A 19,144-nucleotide genomic window follows, 5' to 3' on the forward strand; every position below is an offset into this window, starting at 1 on the left:
TGATCTATGTGAAGATGGAGAAAACAGAAGCTCTTGATTAATCTAGAGAAAGCAGACATCAGACAGAAGAGGAAACTTAAAACTCAGGAAAATGGCGAGGAAGGGAATTAGCTAACCAACAACAAAATTAGGAATTATATTTATGTTTTATTTAGAAATATTGGAGTTGCATTTTTAACAAAATACTCTTCAATTCTTTACTTTTTCTTCTCTACAATTGTTTTCTCATTTAATAAATAGGGTGAACTCAATGTAAAGCACTGTTACAAATAGGTATTAGTCATGAGATTATAATTAGAGAGAACCGGCACATGATATGTTTAATGGATTGTTTTAGTATCCTGCTTTGACTGCTAAATACAAAGAAACTGGTTTTTTTTTTCCTTTTTTTGTATTTAAATTAGGTTTTCAATATGGCAGAAAGCACCAAATCAAATGAAACTTGCAGTTTCTACAAGTGGCTATGTGGTTTAATAATAATTAAATAAGCTTCAAAATATGTGAAAGAATAAAATTAGGAATCTATGAGTATATTTTTACTTATTCTGACAGTATGTATACTCTTAAAATATATAAAAATTCATAGACTTTAATTGGATGATTTTGATCAAAGGATATGCACTTTAAATTATAAGATGAATAAATTCTGGAGATCCAGTGCCACATGATCACCATAGTTAATCATGTTATGTTATGCCCTTGAAATTTTCTTACATTTCTAACCCAAAATGTTCTTTCACACGCAGAAAACTAAATGTATGAGTTGGTAGTTAGGCTAATTGGCTTGATTGGTGAAATCATTTCTCAATGTGTACATTTATCAAGGAATCGCTTTGTACATAGTAGATATACGCTGTGTTAATTTGTTGATCATACTTCAAAATAGTATTATATGAATTTCCCAAAGTAACATAAGATTTACTCTACTTTTTTTTTTAATTTAGGTTGAAAAGATGTTAAGCAACTTTGGGGATTGTGTTCAGTACAAAGAAATTATAAAAAATTCCCTTGAAGAATTAATTTCTGGCTCTCAAGAAGTCCAGGAACAAGCTGAGAAGATCTTGGACACTGAAAATCTGTTTGAAGCACAGCAATTACTTCTTCATCACCAGGTAGAAGTGCCCTCTAACCCTGCAGACCAGAGACATAAGAGTGTGTCCTGGGCTAGGAGATGGGGAGAAGAAGGAAGGGAAGGAACCTGGCTGAATGGCTTTAACAAAACAGCACTTATGTTTTCTATTCTCTCTGCTAAATGTTAGATAATTCAGAATATCCTTCAAGACAATTCCTAGAAAGAATGATTTGATGACATCAAAAATTTCAAGGAATAGTGTGGAGAGTAAATTGATTTAGGTGCAAAAATTTACACGAAGCTGGCTAAATTGTACTTTTCATAATAGAAGAAATCGCAGAGACACAAATTGCTTCAGATTTGAGATCACTGTTCTCTTGTCATTATGTTAAAACAGGTCTTCATTTTACCACTTCAAACACATTTTAGTTTGGAAACATAATTTCTTTGAAGTATCAGACTTTTCAGGAGAATATACACTTATAAAGAATTACAGCTAGAAGTTAAGGAATCTAGTATGTATACTGATAATAAATATTGTGTGTGTACGGGGTGTGTGTGTGTGCTAGAGATTGAAGCCAGGGCCTCGTGCCTGCTAAGCAGCCTTTGTACCACTGAACTATCCCCCAGACTCTGACAATAAACAATCAACTTATTTCCTGACAGTCTGGTAGTGGACATTAAAATATACTCATAAATGGAATGTATTACTTGTCAAACTCAATACAAATGGAGATATGATTCATATAAACACTTTATTCATAAAAATAAAATACTTAATGACAAATTTACATATATACAAAAATGGAATTGATTAAATGTATGTGTAAAATAGCAACCTCTAATCTTTATAAATTTATTTAATAATTATACAAAGCCTGAGACTAGAAAACAATCTTTTGTTTTACATTGTCTTCAATGTTGTAAAATTATTTGGTTTTCTGTTTACTTTAATTCAGAGAAAGGTAAGATTGCAGATATATATGTATAATATCAATATATGTATAATATACGTATTAGTATTTTCAAGCTCTTCTCTTATTTCCTGAACCAGGTACTTGTTTCTGTGGACATGTATACTCAAGCTGTACACTTGAGATCTGTGTGCTATTCTGTTTGAGGATTATACTTCAGTGAAAAGTTTTCTTTTAAAGCACAACTTTCCTCAAAATATCTCAGCACATAAACTATTTATAATATGCCCAGAAGGAAATATCTTAATATCTGCATTTTTACAGTATCAATTATAACAGAAGAAATGGAACTACAGGTTTTTCAGCTGAAAAGGATTAAGAGGAGTCATGACAAATGCACTGTTTAGCCAAATTTTTTTTCTGAAGTATTGCCCCAAATGTTAAGTGTTGATCAAATTTCACACAATTAAAACATAAAATCAAATTATTGCTATATTTACCATTAAAAACATAAAATATTTATATAAAATGTCCACCTTAGCTTAACACAAAGTCCCCATTCTTACTGTTTTAACTGTTAAACTTCACTTTAAAACGGTGTCGGCCTGTGCTGCACAAGGCCCTACTATTCTGTACTTCCGATAAGTGTGGGTGCTGTGGCCAAGCTTAGCTGAGCTGCCTAGAGAGTGAATTTTACATCCATCTATTGAACGACTTCTTCCAGCAAAAGACGAAGATGATCTCAGCCAAGAAGAGGGACCTTCAGCAGCAGATGGCGCAGGCGCAGCAGACAGAAGGTGGGCTGGCTGGCCCTGGCCGGGAGGAGCTGCGGAAGCTAGAGAGCACCCTGGCCAGTGTGGAGCAGGGCAGGGAGAGGCAGGAACGCCGCATCCAGGTAGGGCCGGTCACTTGGGGCCATTTTGGTAGAGACCTAAGTTGTGTTGATGTCCAATGATGTCTCCTCTCAGCAGGAGCAAACCTTTGCTTCTGCCTCTGATCCTCTGACATGACATCTGTTAAATTCTTCACGTGAACTGTCTCTTTGCATCAGCAGATCAGCCTTATGAGCCCTGAGGTCAGCACACTTTGCCAGTGTGGACAAGTTTGACTCTACAGCAATGAACGAAAATATGGCAGTTTCCTAAGAAGGCTTTGGGGACTTGGCCCCATGTCACACAGCAGTGATCAGTGATGAGCCAGGATTTGATCCACACCTGCCTGAATCCAACATCTGATTATATGTTTCACTCTTCAGGCAGTCCAGCAGCTACTCCTTTAAGCACCTCTATCCTTTATAGAGATGTAGACAGGTTCCCTTAAGAACAGTTTGAGGTTGTCACCTGCTCACTTCTCTTCCTCCACACCTCACCCCCCTCCATCCTTCCTTTCTTGAGAGATTAGAATGCTTTTTTTTCTTAGTCACTCATCCACATTAAGCCACACTGCTAATGGGTAGGATGTTACAACTATGGGAGACTCGGAAACCATCTAGTCTGTGTGCCCTGTTTTGATGAAGACCATGAGGCCCAGAAAAAAAAAAAATCTTACAGAAAACACTAGGATCCTCTGTTTTGCACATGGTACAGATGCACTCTGCCACTGAGCTTCATCCTTTTTATTTTTTTATTTTGAGACATGGCCTTGCTAAGTTGCCCAGACTGGCCTGGAACTTGCCTTCTCCTCTCAGGTAGCTGGGATTACAGGTAAACCACCACACTGGGTTTGGAATCATCTTTACTCAGTGAGATTATGTGAAAATTAAACTGCAAATTCACTGGAAGTTGACAATTTAGAGGATGAATGAAAATAGAGCAATATTTTTCCAAACACTTTTGTAACATATGTATGTATTTTTTTTTTCAAATTTAAGGTCACCTTAAGGAAATGGGAGAGATTTGAGACAAACAAAGAGACAGTGGTCAGATACCTTTTTCAAACTGGTTCCAGCCATGAACGCTTCCTGAGTTTTAGCAGTTTGGAAAGCTTATCTTCAGAACTGGAACAGACAAAGGTATATCAATAGTACCACATGGTTCCTTGGTGCTCATTATTACGATGAACATACTATTTCTCCTCCATTATTTCTATGATTTATTATTATTTAATCAGTAGTTGTTATTTACTCTTTGACATATTGGGAAATGAAAACATAAGTAGGATTTAAACATTAAGATCTAGGTGAAGTTTTTCAAGAAAGTGAGAAATGGTTAATTCACTAACAGATATGTATATTTTTAAAATTATTGGGGCAATGATAGTTGAATCTGAAATGCAAAGGGCAGGGTACCTTAGGAAAGCTGAGCTTGGAGCTTAGAACAGAGAGAAATTCCTAGGAAAGGAAACAGCATGGGGTGTCAAAGTGCTGGACACCAGGATCCTGTACTGTGAAGTAGATAAAGCAATGAGAATTCATATAGCAAAACTGGGCAATATCATGTAGTCCTAGAAGAGCTAAAACTTTTTTTCTCTAGGAAACATGGAGCTGAAGCCTTTGAAGATTTTTGAGAAAAAGTCACACAACCAGAGCTGTGCTTTAGGGAGATGAGTTTCTAAGTAGATGAAGAAAACTGATTGAAAGGGTAAAAGACTGGGATTCAGTTAGAAAATTACTACATACGGGCACATGGGAGTTAGAATGGGAATTAAGGTGGTAGGGGCAGTGAATGCATGGGATCAGGTACACAAGATAAGGTGAAGTTGACATCAATGTAGAGAAACTATCTGGATAGAACAGAGGAAAAGAATATGAAGGTTTTGGGCCTGACCAGATAACGAGAGCAAGTAGGGGAATTGGAAGGAGTGAGGGTTAGTGGGGCAAGATCCAAATCAGTTTTGGGCACAATGAGTTTGATATTCCAGCTGGGTATCAAAGAGAGCAGTTAGGAGTGTACTTAGTGTTTTTAACATGGAAGCACAAATACCTTGGGTACTTAGAGCAGGCCAATACATTTGCTGAAGCATTTAGAGGAATCGTTGGGGCTTTTTTGGTTGCTACTATGCCAAGTGACATTTATAGAAAGACTGGATTAAGGCTTCTCATTTAAGGTGGCTCCCATTTCCCCCAAAAGTGTGTTTCTTGTTTATCCTGAAAGTCACCTCACTCTTGCGATAGTGTGAGGTGCAGTTGAGTGTGCAGCTTCTTTCCAAAATAAATATTTTTCTATGTCTTTGGAAAGAAGGAAGAGAAAGAGAGGAGGAGAAAGGATAAAAGAAGGGAGGGAAAGGCTGAATTAATGAAACCATGGATTAGCCAGTGTATCAGGGAAAGACCTGGAGGCCATACTTTCCCAACCTTCAGCAAGGAAACCTCTGTGCTTCTGTTTTCTTAGGAAAAGCTTCTCTGACTCATACTGCTAATTTTTTGTCATTTCTCCTATTATTAATTTATTAAGGAGTGTGAAGTTTTATAAGGCTGCAGACTCTTTCGATGCTTCAGTTTTCATTAGCCATTTAAAGAGAAAATTGTTTAAAATTTATTTTTAAATTTCAATTACTTTATGTATCCAAATTGTATATTAGATGTCTTTTATAAACACAAAGATGCTTACTGGATTGATTTCCATAGGTGGTTCCCTCCAGGGAAATCCAGCCCTGTGACTTCACTTGTGTCATCCCCGTGGATCAGTTAAAGTGCCTAAAGATGAAACACAGGCCATATTTTTAGTCTTATTATCAAAATTCTCCTTCATCCTCCACGATCTTCCACACTTTGGGAGTGATTTAATAATTTGCAGTAATGTTTATTAAGTCTGTCATCTATGCGGGCCTAATCACTTGGTGATTCTTAAAACATTCCTGACAAACAGGCCTCATTATCAATCCTCTTGTATAAACAGGGATACCTAAGGCACAAAGTTGTCCCTGACCTCCTGATCACTCAGGAACATTAGGATTCAAACCCTAAAGATCTCTATCCAAAGCCTGCACTCTAAGGCACTATGTTACACTTTCATTCAAAAACCGAGTGGCTTCTCTGTGTCCTCTGCCAAAGGAGCGTGTGTAATCTGGGATAACTGTTCTCCTCTCCTTCTGTGCTCACTTTGCACTGATATTGCGACCTGTATTCTATGTGACAGTCCTGGAGTGGCTGTGCCCTCTAGGCCCCAGTGTATATGAGGGTGTCCACAACAAGGTCAGATTGAATCTGCATTACAAGGCATGGCTTTACTGGCCAGGAGTTGAGAATTCAGAGTTTTTCAGGTCTCAGGGTCACTCAGCTAGTGAAGGACAGAACCTGGCTTCAACTGCACTCTCTCTCATGCAAATCATGCTCTGCCCTTGCTTCCCACTACCACTCCCCTGCCTGCTTAGGACTTGGCAATGAGCCTTACAATGCTATTCCATTTTTGCTTCTCATTTTTCTTATAGATGTCATTCTGCTCTTTGAATTCCTCTCCATTGTGTTTCCCCACACATAGTTTGCACAAAATACTCTAAGAACAAAATAAGCATTTTCAAACATTACTTTCCCTGGGTTCTTTCAGGCTTGGGGGACACTCTTTTGTACCTCTAATTCGTTTCATGGGAATCAGAGATTATGCTGAGATTTTTAGTCTTTACAATTGACTCTAAAATGACTGTGAGTTCACAGATGGTAATAGTGGGTTCTTTTAAGTATAGAATTTAATGTTATGACATCAGCAAAAATCATATTTTAGGATACTGTAAAGCTCTATACCATAAGGAGGCAATGCTTAGTCAATTTTATTCTCTTGAATTGCAGGCTACTTCTGTGAAGTAGACATTGATATTTCTGTGAGGACAATACATCTTTTAAATAGGAAGCTTAAATAGTATTTAGTAGTAACTTTTTTTCCACTTTTTTATTGGTGCATTATGGTTGTAGGTAATGTGGGATTTGTTGTGTTGTAACTATCTTATATATCATTTTATAATCATTCTGGGTGAAAAATCTGATTTTTTACAAATATTTATGTTGGGTTTCTACATTACCTATTTAGGAAGGTAAGTTGATGATCAAAATTATAAAGCTCCTGTGAGTTTTCTTATGAGAAGAACTGAGACACTGATTTTCTTCATTCAAGATTATCACTGGATTTACCTTCTCTAATCTAGTATTCCACATTGTTTACCTGACAAAATTCAGATAACATCTAAAGTTTACCAGGGCCTCGTGCATATTAAATTAACTTTTGAATTAAAATAGCTCAGAATCATTGAAAATCCCTGAATAGAATTAATAAACCATTTTCTTCAATTTTATATGAAGGACATAAAAATGATAATTGGTACCTGCCAGAGTGTAGGGTACTTAAAAATGAATTTACTAATGGAATGCTGAGAGTACCCTTTCAAGACAAGCACAATCATCTGCATTTACATGGAAAAACAACCAGTGATTAGCACATCTGGGATTCCAGCCGAGATTTGAGGGGCTGAAAACTCACCTTCTTTCTGTCATGTTGCATAGGCATTGGAAAAAAATAAGATTTAACAGCATTGAGATCAGATTATATCTCTTTTCAGGGAACTAGTAAACAAGACCTTTCTGGAGTTTCTGGACAGGAAAGATCACTGGTATTCTGCATTGTTTGAGATATTCCTCAGTTATATTAACAAGTTATTATCTGTATGATTGAAGAACTGATCCCTGTTGATCATTTTGTGAGCTGGCCTGTAATAAATCAACATACGTATGGATAAGTTAACTATTATAATATAGCTCAGAATTCTAAACAATAAGTCAAAGGAGGAAATAGGGGAGAAAACAATTTCTAAGAGAACTGCTGGTAACTGTGAAGATAGAACTGGTTGTTTATATAAGAGAAAAAAATAGTGAAGTGTCTAAATTGACCATATAAAAATCAGTTTTATTGTTCAGAACAACATAAATCTATTTATGTATAAATCCTGCCAGCCAGCTGCTCCTCTATTCTGGGGAAGACTATGCACAATATTGCAGTTTCCTTGAGGACAGGGTTAAAGAGTATAAAGTGTGGACCTAATGGCTCTAATATCTTTCTCCTAGGAATTTTCTAAGCGGACAGAAGGTATTGCAATCCAGGCTGAGAACCTGGCTAAGGAAGCTTCAGAGATACCACTGGGGCCCAAGAATAAGCAATTGCTTCAGCAACAGGCTACGTCAATCAAAGAGCAGGTCAAAAAACTAGAAGACACGCTTGAAGAAGAGTATGTGCTTCACCAGTCCTAAGCTTTCTTCTCTGAGATAAAGCTTAATGCAGTCTTCCCTGTGTCTTGTTTTCAAAACCGTCTTTTAAGATCTCAAAGTGTCTGTGTATTTCAGCATGTCTTGAGATATGATTCACAGTTCAAAAGAAAGTATCCTCAACACAGGAACCAGTATCTGCAACAAAACTAAAATATGTAAGGGATGTGGCATTAACATCTTAAACTGATTTTGTTCACAAGAAAGCCATATTGATTCCATTCTGTGGCCTTTGTACATTGTAGACAAAATCTAGAGAAAAATGCCAATATTTTACTTTTTTAAAACTCTATTATTCTGCTGTCACCAGTTAGAAGGAAGGGGAGATATTTCGGTAGTGTCGATCTAGGCCTAAACACACATCACATAGACCAAATGTCTCCAATTCAAAGCTCATAAGCTTACTTACAGTGCCTCGGGACTCAAATTGTCACTGATTGACATGCTTTTGCAGAAATTAACTTTAAAAATCTATTTTATTTTTAAACATTAATGTTATTTTATGTGAAAAGAAACAAATAGCAGTTGAACCTGCTATAGATAACATATTTTTAAAAGTTTGCAGGGGATAAACTTATGAGGATATGTCCAATATTCCCCCAAATTATATGGCTAAATACTTCTGTGTAGTTTCAAATTAAGGACACATAATCTATTATTCTTAAGAAATAGGACATCTTTCTAAGGTGGATTTTAAATGTAAAAATTGTTTTTTAATAATATTAACACCTTGAAATTGACATTTTACATTTGCCCAAACTTTAAAAAATGATAAATATTTTATCTGAAACAAATATAACTTGAAACATTTTGAGGACTTTATATTAAATATCTTCCATCAAGTAATAGAAATAGTAAAACTTAGAGTTTACTAGAAAAGAAACTACTTCTATTAAGAATGCCCATTTGAATCTTATTTAAAATCTTGCAACATAACATAGTGTGTATTTTCTATACTGCTAAGAGCATTAGGCATACCCAGGGAATAAATTTAAGATTGCAATACCATTTAATTTGACAATCAATGATGCCATTGCTTTTTTCTTCATGTCTTCAAGTGCCTTTGGGTAAACAGGGATGTTATTTGCTTTTTTCTTTTTTTTTTTGAACCCAAGGACTTATAAATTCAATGATATGCTCTTAGTTTCCTACTCTTTTTTTTAATCTGAAAGCCATATTCACTTAGTTATATAGGTGTAGCTAATACAAACAAAATCTATAGTTGAAATTTTGTTACATATAACACTTATGTAGTCTAAAAGCAGGGTGCTCATGAAAAAAAAGTTTATGAAAGTCTTTTAGAATTAGGACCATAAAACATATATGAATCGCTGAAATCATTCTAGATTTTAAATCAAAAGGTGTAGCTGTAATAAAGGCAGCAGTTCCCGCCTGGCAGCAGGGGTTCAGACCACAAGTGCTATCTTGATTCATAGGACACATCTCCTAAAGATCTTTTAGTATAAAGCATTATGGTGGAATCTCTCCTTTACAGCAAAGAGGAACGTGTCCTTGAAAACAGGACTGTTAAAAAATGATGTACACTGGGATCTATTCTAGCATAGTTTATTGAAATAAGTCTTGGCAAGTACTGGTCACATGCAGCGTTTAATTAGATTATACCTGATTTGACCCCCTTGTACTCAGCAATATTTTGTTCAAAATGCGATTGCATTTGTAGCAGCCTCGATGATGCCTCCTTAAGAGCTCATTCTCAGAAGAGGTAGGAAGACTTGAAACCTGACTACTCAGATCAAGTGTGCATTTTTTCCTCCTCAAATATTTCCAACTTTGAAATAGTTACAAATGTCTTCACTATCTTTTCACCTGGTGTTGTTGTTCTCTGTTAAAATATTGCATTTTTTTTACTTAATTTGGTTAATTTTAGTATTAAAACCATGGAAATGGTGAAAAACAAGTGGGATCATTTTGGCAGTAATTTTGAGAACCTGTCCGTCTGGATAACTGAAAAAGAGAAAGAACTCAATGCCTTGGAAACTTCATCCTCTGCCATGGACATGCAGATCAGCCAAATTAAGGTGACCTGCTCGGATGTTACATTAATAATCTATGTCTAGCTTTTAAGATCTCTTTCTTACATTTATTTCACCAAAACCTATTTGGTCCTGAGACAAATTTTTCATTGCTCTGTGACTCAATTAAAATTAAGTTCACACAAAATGCCAACCAAGCTAAGAGATCTTGACTGACACTGGGTAATACTTTATACATGGAATTGTGTATTAATATTGTCAGACCTATGCATTCAAAGTCAATATTGTGTGCAATATCATTAAAATATTTTTATGGTTACATTATTCTTTTTCTTGATTTTGCATTAACCTCAATGGAGCGCTCTCTTGATTCTCTTATAAAACATGAAGTGTATCCATCATCTACAATTACTTTTTAAGAACTACTTGGATTGTTAAAATTAGTATTAGTGGTGTTTACCCTCACTGACCACAAGGGGGAGCTCAAAACACTACATTCTGTAGGTGAAGCAATCAGACCTGGTGGCTGTAATGTATTCGTTTATAACCTTGGGTGCGGATGGAGATGTTCTGTTACAGTAGCTCTCCAAGCTCCAAGATAAACATGTGATTAGATTATCATCGAACACTTCACTCAGTTTAAGAGAACTGAGCTGAAAGATGTGGGCTTGGAGTGCTCATTTATGCTTCTTTCTTTTATGTAACTCCACAACACACATTTTTAAAATTCAGGCGCTTTTTATCTCATTTTATCTTTTTTCTTTTTGGAATGGGAAAACGCTTTGAAGTTTCATTCTATTAAATATAGTAAAATAAATACCGAGGTGAGGAAACATTTCACACTATGGCTCAGAACAAGTTATTACCATGTGCAAGGTGGGAGGGTGCAATGTCACTTAGCTAAGATCACAGGTGGAACAAATCATCCCTGCTCATCGTACATCTTTCGCAATCAAGTACACATGGTGTGGCACACGCACAGCCTGCCCTGTCTTCTGTGTTGGATTAGAAAAAGAGCATAGTACATTTAAGTAGTTCTGTCCCCAAAATTTCCCCTTTAAAAATTTAATAGACTTTTTATTTATCCTTTTAATAATTAATTCCTTGCTATTTTAATTTATATTCCAGAACTTCTGAAATACATCAATGATCAAATATCATCTTGTTATTTTCCAGGATAAATGAAAATTACATATTTTATTTTTAAATACATAAACGGTAACTTGTGGATTTTCTTACCATCAGACTAGAAATACATTTTAATATGTCCAAAATGGCATTTTGAAAATGACCTAAAATATATTTTAAAATGTCAATATCAGGAAAAAATATCTGCTTCAAATAAGCAAAAATAGAGTGGAAAGATCTATGAAATTTGGCTTAATAGGCTCATATTCTGTTTCCCAACAGAAGGCTATACTATAGGAAATGATAAATAAATAATAAATAATAAATGTAAAACTTGTTATAGTTTTCTCATCTTAAAATAATCTTAAGATTAAAATTAAGCATTTTTATTGCTGTGAAGATAAATGCTGTGAGCTGTTTCGTGTTCATCATTCCACGCTGCTCCTGATATTGGTAAATGATAAGAACATATGCTAGATTCATCTTCCAACTTTTCTTGGCTGGAATTTCTATTTATTACAATGTGATTGGTTTCCATTTATGATTTTGTTGGTGACATGGATTAGTCCAATAACCAAGAACTTTCTTAGTCCTTAAGCAAGTAGTGTTGTAAGCACCCAGAAGAATTATTAGTGCTTAGAGGACACTCAACACTTATTTGTTGAATTGATGAGCAATTTTTGTAAGATAATCTTAGAAATCAGCAAAAAGAAAGATTGTATTAATGCTCAAATATTTATCAGCTATACCACACATATGAAAAATAAAATGAATAAATGGTGGTGCCTACCTGACAATCCTATGTAATTTATTTCTGATTGCCTCACTTAGAAATCACAAATTTATTCCCCTCTCCCCCCTGCCCCCCCCCCATAACAGTATTTTCCATTTAAGTTATTTGTAATTGAAACTTGGCTTGAGTTTTTGGGCATTATGTTTATTGGACAAGTGTGGCCCTTTTCCTCAGAAGATTTTTGTTTCACACATGAATAAGCCCAATGCACATTCTTAGTAGCCATTGGTACATTCTATGTATTGGGTTATATGTAAAATATCCTTTCTGCTTCAAATTAAAATGATAGCATGCAGTTTTTCCTGTAGAGTGCATAGCTAATGAAGAAAGTGGTCATTCTCACAACAGCAGCAACAGCAGCCCATGGGAACTGATCCCAAGTCTTGGGTCCTACTTAGCATGTGTGATCCCTGAGGATGGGAGTCAAGTGTCTTAATTCATTCTATATTTGGAAAACATGGGCATGCAACACAGGGGATAGATTGGAAAAGACTAGCTCCAAGTAGGAGTACAATCAGAAAAACTTTGTGTTAGTAAATCATGAAATACTCAACTACATTTTAGAAAAATTAATTGAATGCCAATATTAGTGTTCCTATGAATTCCTAGAACACATGGTTTCCCCACATCAATTGATTTAAGTGCTTGATCAATGAGTAAGCAGATAAATCTCTGTGTCTTTGGAGAGAGTGTAAAAGGTGCAGCGATATCCTCTTGCTAATCTCACTGCAAGCAGGAGCAGCATTTCTCTTTACTCCCTCTCCAGTGAACACAGCCACCACAGAGTGGTGTGTGCTGCAGATACTGTCTGTGTGCACGTCCTCCTCAAATAGTCAGGAAGCAAGGTGATGCTGGTTCACTTCTCCAACCACCCCCTCAGAGCATGTTTAGATGTCGCTTAAGGAGACTTTTCTATTTTTCCTTGTAGGTGATTTTATCATCTCAGGAAGGCAAGTTTACTCAGTTGCATTGTCATTTTCTTTTTTTAAATATTAGGTGACAATCCAGGAGATTGAGAGTCAGATCAGCAGCATTACAGAGTTAGAAGAAGCAGCTCAGTCTTTTGCTCAGTTTATTACCACTGGGGAATCTGCTCGAATCAAAGCCAAGTTGACACAGATAAGAAGATACTGGGAAGAGCTCCGAGAGCATGCTCAGTGCCTTGAAGGAACAGTCCTGGGGCATTTGTCTCAGCAGCAAAAGTTTGAAGACAGTCTTCAAAAGGTAAGAATGCATGCAGGCTAAAGTTACACATTTTGCATTGCGTTTATAGAAAAATGAAGCAAAAACTCCTTAAATAGTGTAATGAAGAAAAAACAACTTTCCAATTGTCTACCAAGTTGTCAGGATTGTCAAGTTGTCAGTTATGAACTAAATTCATAATTGTTTATAGGGTATCTTTTTAAGTAAAAATATGTCTACACAAACATACACACACAAATAATTATATAGGTACAATGAGCCTGTAAATGTCAGTATACATTATGTTCAGATAATCATTAAGGCTTAATTAGTTTCCTTTCAAATAATGGGACACATTGACTTTAGATTTTTAAAAATTCATTTGTCATCATATTGGAAGTTATTCATAGAAGGTAGGTACGATACTGTCTCAGTAGCTTTCTTTCTCAACTGCTTTTTCAATGTGTATTTTTCCCAACATTATTATATTTCACCTTTTTTTTTTTAGATCCAGCAGTCTGTGTCTGAATTTGAAGACAAACTTAATGATCCAGTTAAAATATGCTCTTCGGCTACAGAAACATACAGAGTTCTCCAAGAACATATGGTAGGAGCATGCATGCACACTTCTGCTTATTTATCCACTCTCAAATTTGATAACTCCAATTTAAAAAGAAAACAGTAAATATTTTTAGGAGAGTTAAAAATGGAAAAATTATGTTAAGGAATAAGATATTAAATGTATCTACTTCATATAACACAAGAAATGTAAGTATGCCAGTAAATTTTCACTAAAATATATATAAAATGAAAATTCAATTAAGAGATATTTCTCTTTTACTAAGAACTTATAATATTTTCAGATAGTAGTTTTAATAAAACCTTTATCTCTTGCCAGAATTATAGAAAATCAAGTGTGCAAAAAGATGATATAGCATGTTACATGTAGTGATTATAAATTAAGAATTGAATTTAAAAGACTGACATATTTAGTATATAAAATAAATGATTTTCATGTGCACCACAGATTTCATATTTCAACCTGTTATATTCAGGTGTTATATATATATATCCTCAGTGACCTGTTTCCAACAACTGGCTTTTAAAATCTGGTCTTTGCAGTGATCATTGTCAAATCTTTGGCAAGGCTACAAACAGATGGCATTGGAAGCATTAGGGGGAAGGAGCAAAGAGGAAGATACATGTTCAAAGAAATGATAAAATGAAGCAGGTTAAGAATAAACAAAATGAGCTGCAATGACAGAAAGCAAATGATTGACAAGGCACATCTGGAAAGGGGAGTGGGATTTATATTGTTTGATGTAATGAGAATGCATTTATATGACTTACCCAATTTTTAAAAATACTTTAAAATGACGAAAAGAAAATCCAATTTAATGAAATTACTCCAGTACACAACTAAATTGATAACAGAGTGCCGGAGAGGATGGCATTCTATTTTTTCTAATACTTAGATTTCCTAAAGCAAGTTGGTTTTCTATTCTGTAAAATGAGAGATAATGAAAGGACATCCTCTTAGGGTTCTTAGGAAGATTAAATAAGTTAATACCTATAGTGTGCATAGCACAGCACACTACCTCTCCCATTCTGAGGTGTCTTATTATTATCACCATTGAATTCTAACATTCAGCCATAACTCTTTCTCTCTGTGTGTAGGATATCTTTTTAAGTAAACATACATGTCTACAAAAACAAATATCTGAAATACACACACACACACACACAGACTCATATATGGAGTTTTACTATGTTGCCCAGGTTGGTCTCAAACTCGTTAGTTCAAGTGATCCTCCTGCCTCAACCTTCAGAGTAGCTGGAACCACAGGTTCACACTGTGCCTGGCTTCTTTCCATGTGTTTTTTTTTTTTTTTTTGTGGATGATATAGCATGTTACATGTAAGAATTGAATTTAAAAGACTGACATATTTAGCATAAAATAAATGATTTTCACAAACATTCTGAATTGTTGGGGAATGTGAAATTTATTCCAATCTATAGCAGCGCATTCTTATTAGAGAAAATCTCCTCACACCATTTTTTATCTAAAGAGAGAGAGAGAGAATTTTAATATTTATTTTTTAGTTTTTTTGGCGGACACAACATCTTTGTTGGTATGTGGTGCTGAGGATCAAACCCAGGCCGCACACATGCCAGGCGAGCGCGCTACTGCTTGAGCCACATCCCCAGCCCTCCTCCCACCTTTGACTTTGACATCCATGAAGTCACTTCCTCATTTTCACCAAGTCTTGCTGCAAATCATAGCAGATATTTTTTGGTACCATTGCCATTTATGACGATGGAGGGAAAATGTTTCCTGGTGACGGGTCTTACAAAGGAAACCCAGGTCTTGACTTTTAGTTGGTGGCCTCTGGTGGATGTTCAGCAGTCTCCCATCCAAAGTTTCACTTTCTGTGCTGTCAGTTACCTGTCGATACCCACAGCCAAAACTACTAAATGGAAACTACCAGAAATAATCATTTCAGTTTAAATAATTTTTATCACAGTGGATTGTTGTAGCTGTTTAATTTTGTGATTGCTCATTTCTTATTGTGTCAACTTTTAAAATTAAACTTTGCCCAGGTTAGAGGCCTAGGAAAGAGCATAGCATCTGCAGGGTCTGCTCTCTCCATGGGCTCAGGCATCTGCAGACCATCCAGGAACCTATCTCCTGGGAACTGGGGAGCACAGCCCTATTCTTTTTGCACTCTCCTCAGGACCTCTGTCAGGCCCTGGAGTCCCTGAGCAGCACAGTGACTGCCCTCTCTGCCAGTGCCCGGAAGGTGGTGCACAGAGAATCCTGCCTGCAGGAAGCGGCTGCTCTACAGCAGCGGTATGAGGGGACCCTTGGGAAGGCTAAGGAGAGACAGACTGCGCTGGAGGACCTTCTGGCCCACTGGCAGAGGTGAGCAGAGTGTCTGCTTGAGATACTGCCACTCTTCAACATGAAATGCTTTACGGACTGTCTTTAAGTGATGAGGAATTGGCATCCAAGATGTAAAACTACAGGACCTCCCAGAGGGAAGAGGATGTTTATACATTACACAGTTTGTTGTTGTTGTTGTTCTAACTAGTGATACATTGTACATACATGGAGCACAACTTCTCACTTCTCTGGCTGAACATGATGCAGAGCACACCGTTCGTGCAATTATATATGTACATAGAGTAATAATGTCCATCTCATTCCACCATCCTTCCCACCCCACACCCCCCTCCCCTCACTCCCCTCTGCCCAATTCAAAGTAACTCTACTCTTCCCTAGCACCGACCCCCTTATTGTGAATTAGCATCCTCATATCAGAGAAAATATCTGGACTTCAGTTTTGGGGATTGGCTTTTTTCATTGAGCATGGTCTCCAACTCCATCCATATACCTGCAAATGCCATAATTTCATTCTTCTTTAAGGCTGAGTAATATTCCATTGTGTATATTTATATCACATTTTATTTACACAGTTTTAAGTGGTGCAGTCCACACACACTGCTTTTTGTCCCTCACATGCAAGGATGACAAAGGCTATTTTGCATGGTTTATCATGGTTCACATTGGCCCTCTGACCTCAGAAAGGTTTAGTCTTCTGGCATGATGATTTTGGATGGATGTGTTCCTTTCCTCTGCTTTCTTTAGGCTCGAGAAAGAACTGTCATCCTTTTTGACCTGGTTAGAGCGATGTGAAGCCATGGCCAGTTCCCCAGAAATGGGCATGTCTGCAGACAGAGTCAAAGTGGAGGGTGAACTTCAGTTAATACAGGCAAGTTCAAGGAAATGCGAGGAAGAAAAATGAAGTGCTCTTTGTCATAGTTGTGTTATTTAAAAATAAATTAATAAGATAGGGCTGGGGATATAGCTCAGTGGTAGAGGGCTTGCCTGGCATGCACAAGACCTGGGCTCCATCCTGAACACCACAAAAGAATAAAAGAAAAAAAAACAAAGAAAAGAAATCTCTATCCCAAACTTCTTGCTTTGGTTTTGTGATCCCTGAAGCCACATGTGACATCAAGGTATGTATCCTAAAAAGAAGATAACAACCCTGACCTGAGAGACGAGGGAATGGCAGGTGGAATTCTGTGGTGACCTAGTTCCATGGTGCATGAGAAAATCCTGCGATATGATGTCTGGGATGGGAATAAAGCTGGTGTGCCAGGGGAGCTGTGAGAAGGATGGCCAGAGAAGTATATGGAATGAGGTTGACTGTCAGTCAGTCATCTCCAAAGCTGGTACAAGGTATAATCTCTCCATTTTCATATTTATTTATAAGAATTTTCAGTAATAGAAAAATCACTAAGAAAGAGAGAAATAATGCTGAAAGAAATCAACAGCCATGATTATTTTCAAGCAAGATAAAAAAAATATCAGTGATATCAAACATGGATAATAGGTAGAAAGATAAAGAATAATAGCTTATCACAACTTTGAAGAAGGCAACTTTTGAAACTTAAAAAAAAATCACGTGGCACTAATGAAGCTAGTCAACATTACTGATTTTTGGAGATAAATAAATTACTTGAAGTGATACTTGTCTATGCCCAAAATTCAATAGGCAAATTGCTTCTTAACAGAGATTGATTGTATTATTGATTTATATCCCAATTTTCTCCATCACCTTTTATCACAAGTTTAGGATAGAGCTTGGTTCTCTTCATTTTTATAATTTCTTCTCTTATAATTCCATTAGGGGATATAACAAATTAAAAATTTTAAAAATAATACCCATCAGAGGGCTGGGCATGGTAGTGCATGCCTGTAATCCCAGTAGCTCGGGAGGCTGAGGCAAGGAGGATCAGCAGTTCAAAGCCAGTGCCAACAACTTAGTGAGGCCCTGAGCAACTCAGAAAGACCCTGAATCTAAATAGAGAACAAAAAGGACTGGGATGTGGCTCAGTGGTTAAGTGCCCCTGGGTTCAATCCCCAGTACAAAAAAGAAAAGAAAAGAAAAGAAAAAATTCAGAGGTTATCTGTGGAATCTGAACCTATTGCCCATCTTCATTCAGTTCTTATCCTTCCTTGACGTTGAGGGGACCATATCCCCATTCTCTCCCCATTTCCAGCTTAAAAAGCATGGATGCTCTGCATTCATCTCCTGGAAAGTCCCTTCTCAGAAACCTACAGTGGCTACCCTGAGCACAAGGACAATCAGTCTGGTTCCTATAAGTATAGACAAGATGGTCCAAGAGGCTAAGTCACAGCTCCCCTCCTTAAAAACAGCAAAGCATCGACATGAAGATGTCCCAGTACATTGAATTGGACTCCTCCGTGTCTCCATGTGGAATCTAAGTGCTGTGCCTGGGAGGGCTGAGAGGGGCTCTAGGCCTCTGTCACTCCCTTGTCCACACACCGTGTACTGTGGGCTGACCATGAGCATCCATTCCCACCTCCTGGCCATCCTGGGCCCCTTCTTTCCTGTATACTGCTAGCATGTGTTCCCATTCTGCTTTGGGGTCTTCCCTGTCATTCACAGGCTGATTCTCTTCTGATATATACATATAGCAGTTTTCCTTTTATAATATACTGGGCTCCACTAGGAAGGGGAAAAGGCATTTTGATAAGCTTCTACTATGTGCTGTCATATGTACTACCCATGTCATCTCATTAACACCTCTTTGTGTTGTTCTCTATCTATATGAGTCTTTGTTAATTCAATTTTAAAATAAGCAGTTTTGTTCATGCAAGTTAAATAAGAGCCCTTCAACCCCACAATTTGGCCTCATGTGGTCTCTAAACAGAGAGAGACACCATGTTCCTGGTACCTAGAATTGCATCTGTTTTTGTTAGATGTTCTTTGGTTCTTATCCATCATACTTTTTCTGTGATTCTTTTTGCTTCCTCAGTTTCTTTGTTCTATAGGAAATTCA

The 19,144-nt window shown here is 36.7% G+C and overlaps 1 protein-coding gene across 1 annotated transcript in view; it reads left to right on the top strand.

Annotated features, from left to right (window-relative positions):
- Syne1 (spectrin repeat containing nuclear envelope protein 1) overlaps positions 1-19,144 on the top strand; it is a 419,401-nt gene that overhangs the window by 152,814 nt on the left and 247,443 nt on the right. Inside the window, exons 30-38 of the mRNA XM_077802046.1 lie at positions 945-1,112; positions 2,711-2,881; positions 3,857-3,997; positions 7,976-8,136; positions 10,062-10,212; positions 13,085-13,312; positions 13,779-13,877; positions 16,006-16,193; positions 16,920-17,043. Of these exons, the coding sequence (XP_077658172.1) occupies positions 945-1,112; positions 2,711-2,881; positions 3,857-3,997; positions 7,976-8,136; positions 10,062-10,212; positions 13,085-13,312; positions 13,779-13,877; positions 16,006-16,193; positions 16,920-17,043 (1,431 nt within the window). The remainder of the gene's footprint in view (positions 1-944; positions 1,113-2,710; positions 2,882-3,856; positions 3,998-7,975; positions 8,137-10,061; positions 10,213-13,084; positions 13,313-13,778; positions 13,878-16,005; positions 16,194-16,919; positions 17,044-19,144) is intronic.

Source organism: Urocitellus parryii, chromosome 8 (assembly GCF_045843805.1).
Source record: "Urocitellus parryii isolate mUroPar1 chromosome 8, mUroPar1.hap1, whole genome shotgun sequence".
Lineage (NCBI taxonomy): Eukaryota > Metazoa > Chordata > Mammalia > Rodentia > Sciuridae > Urocitellus > Urocitellus parryii.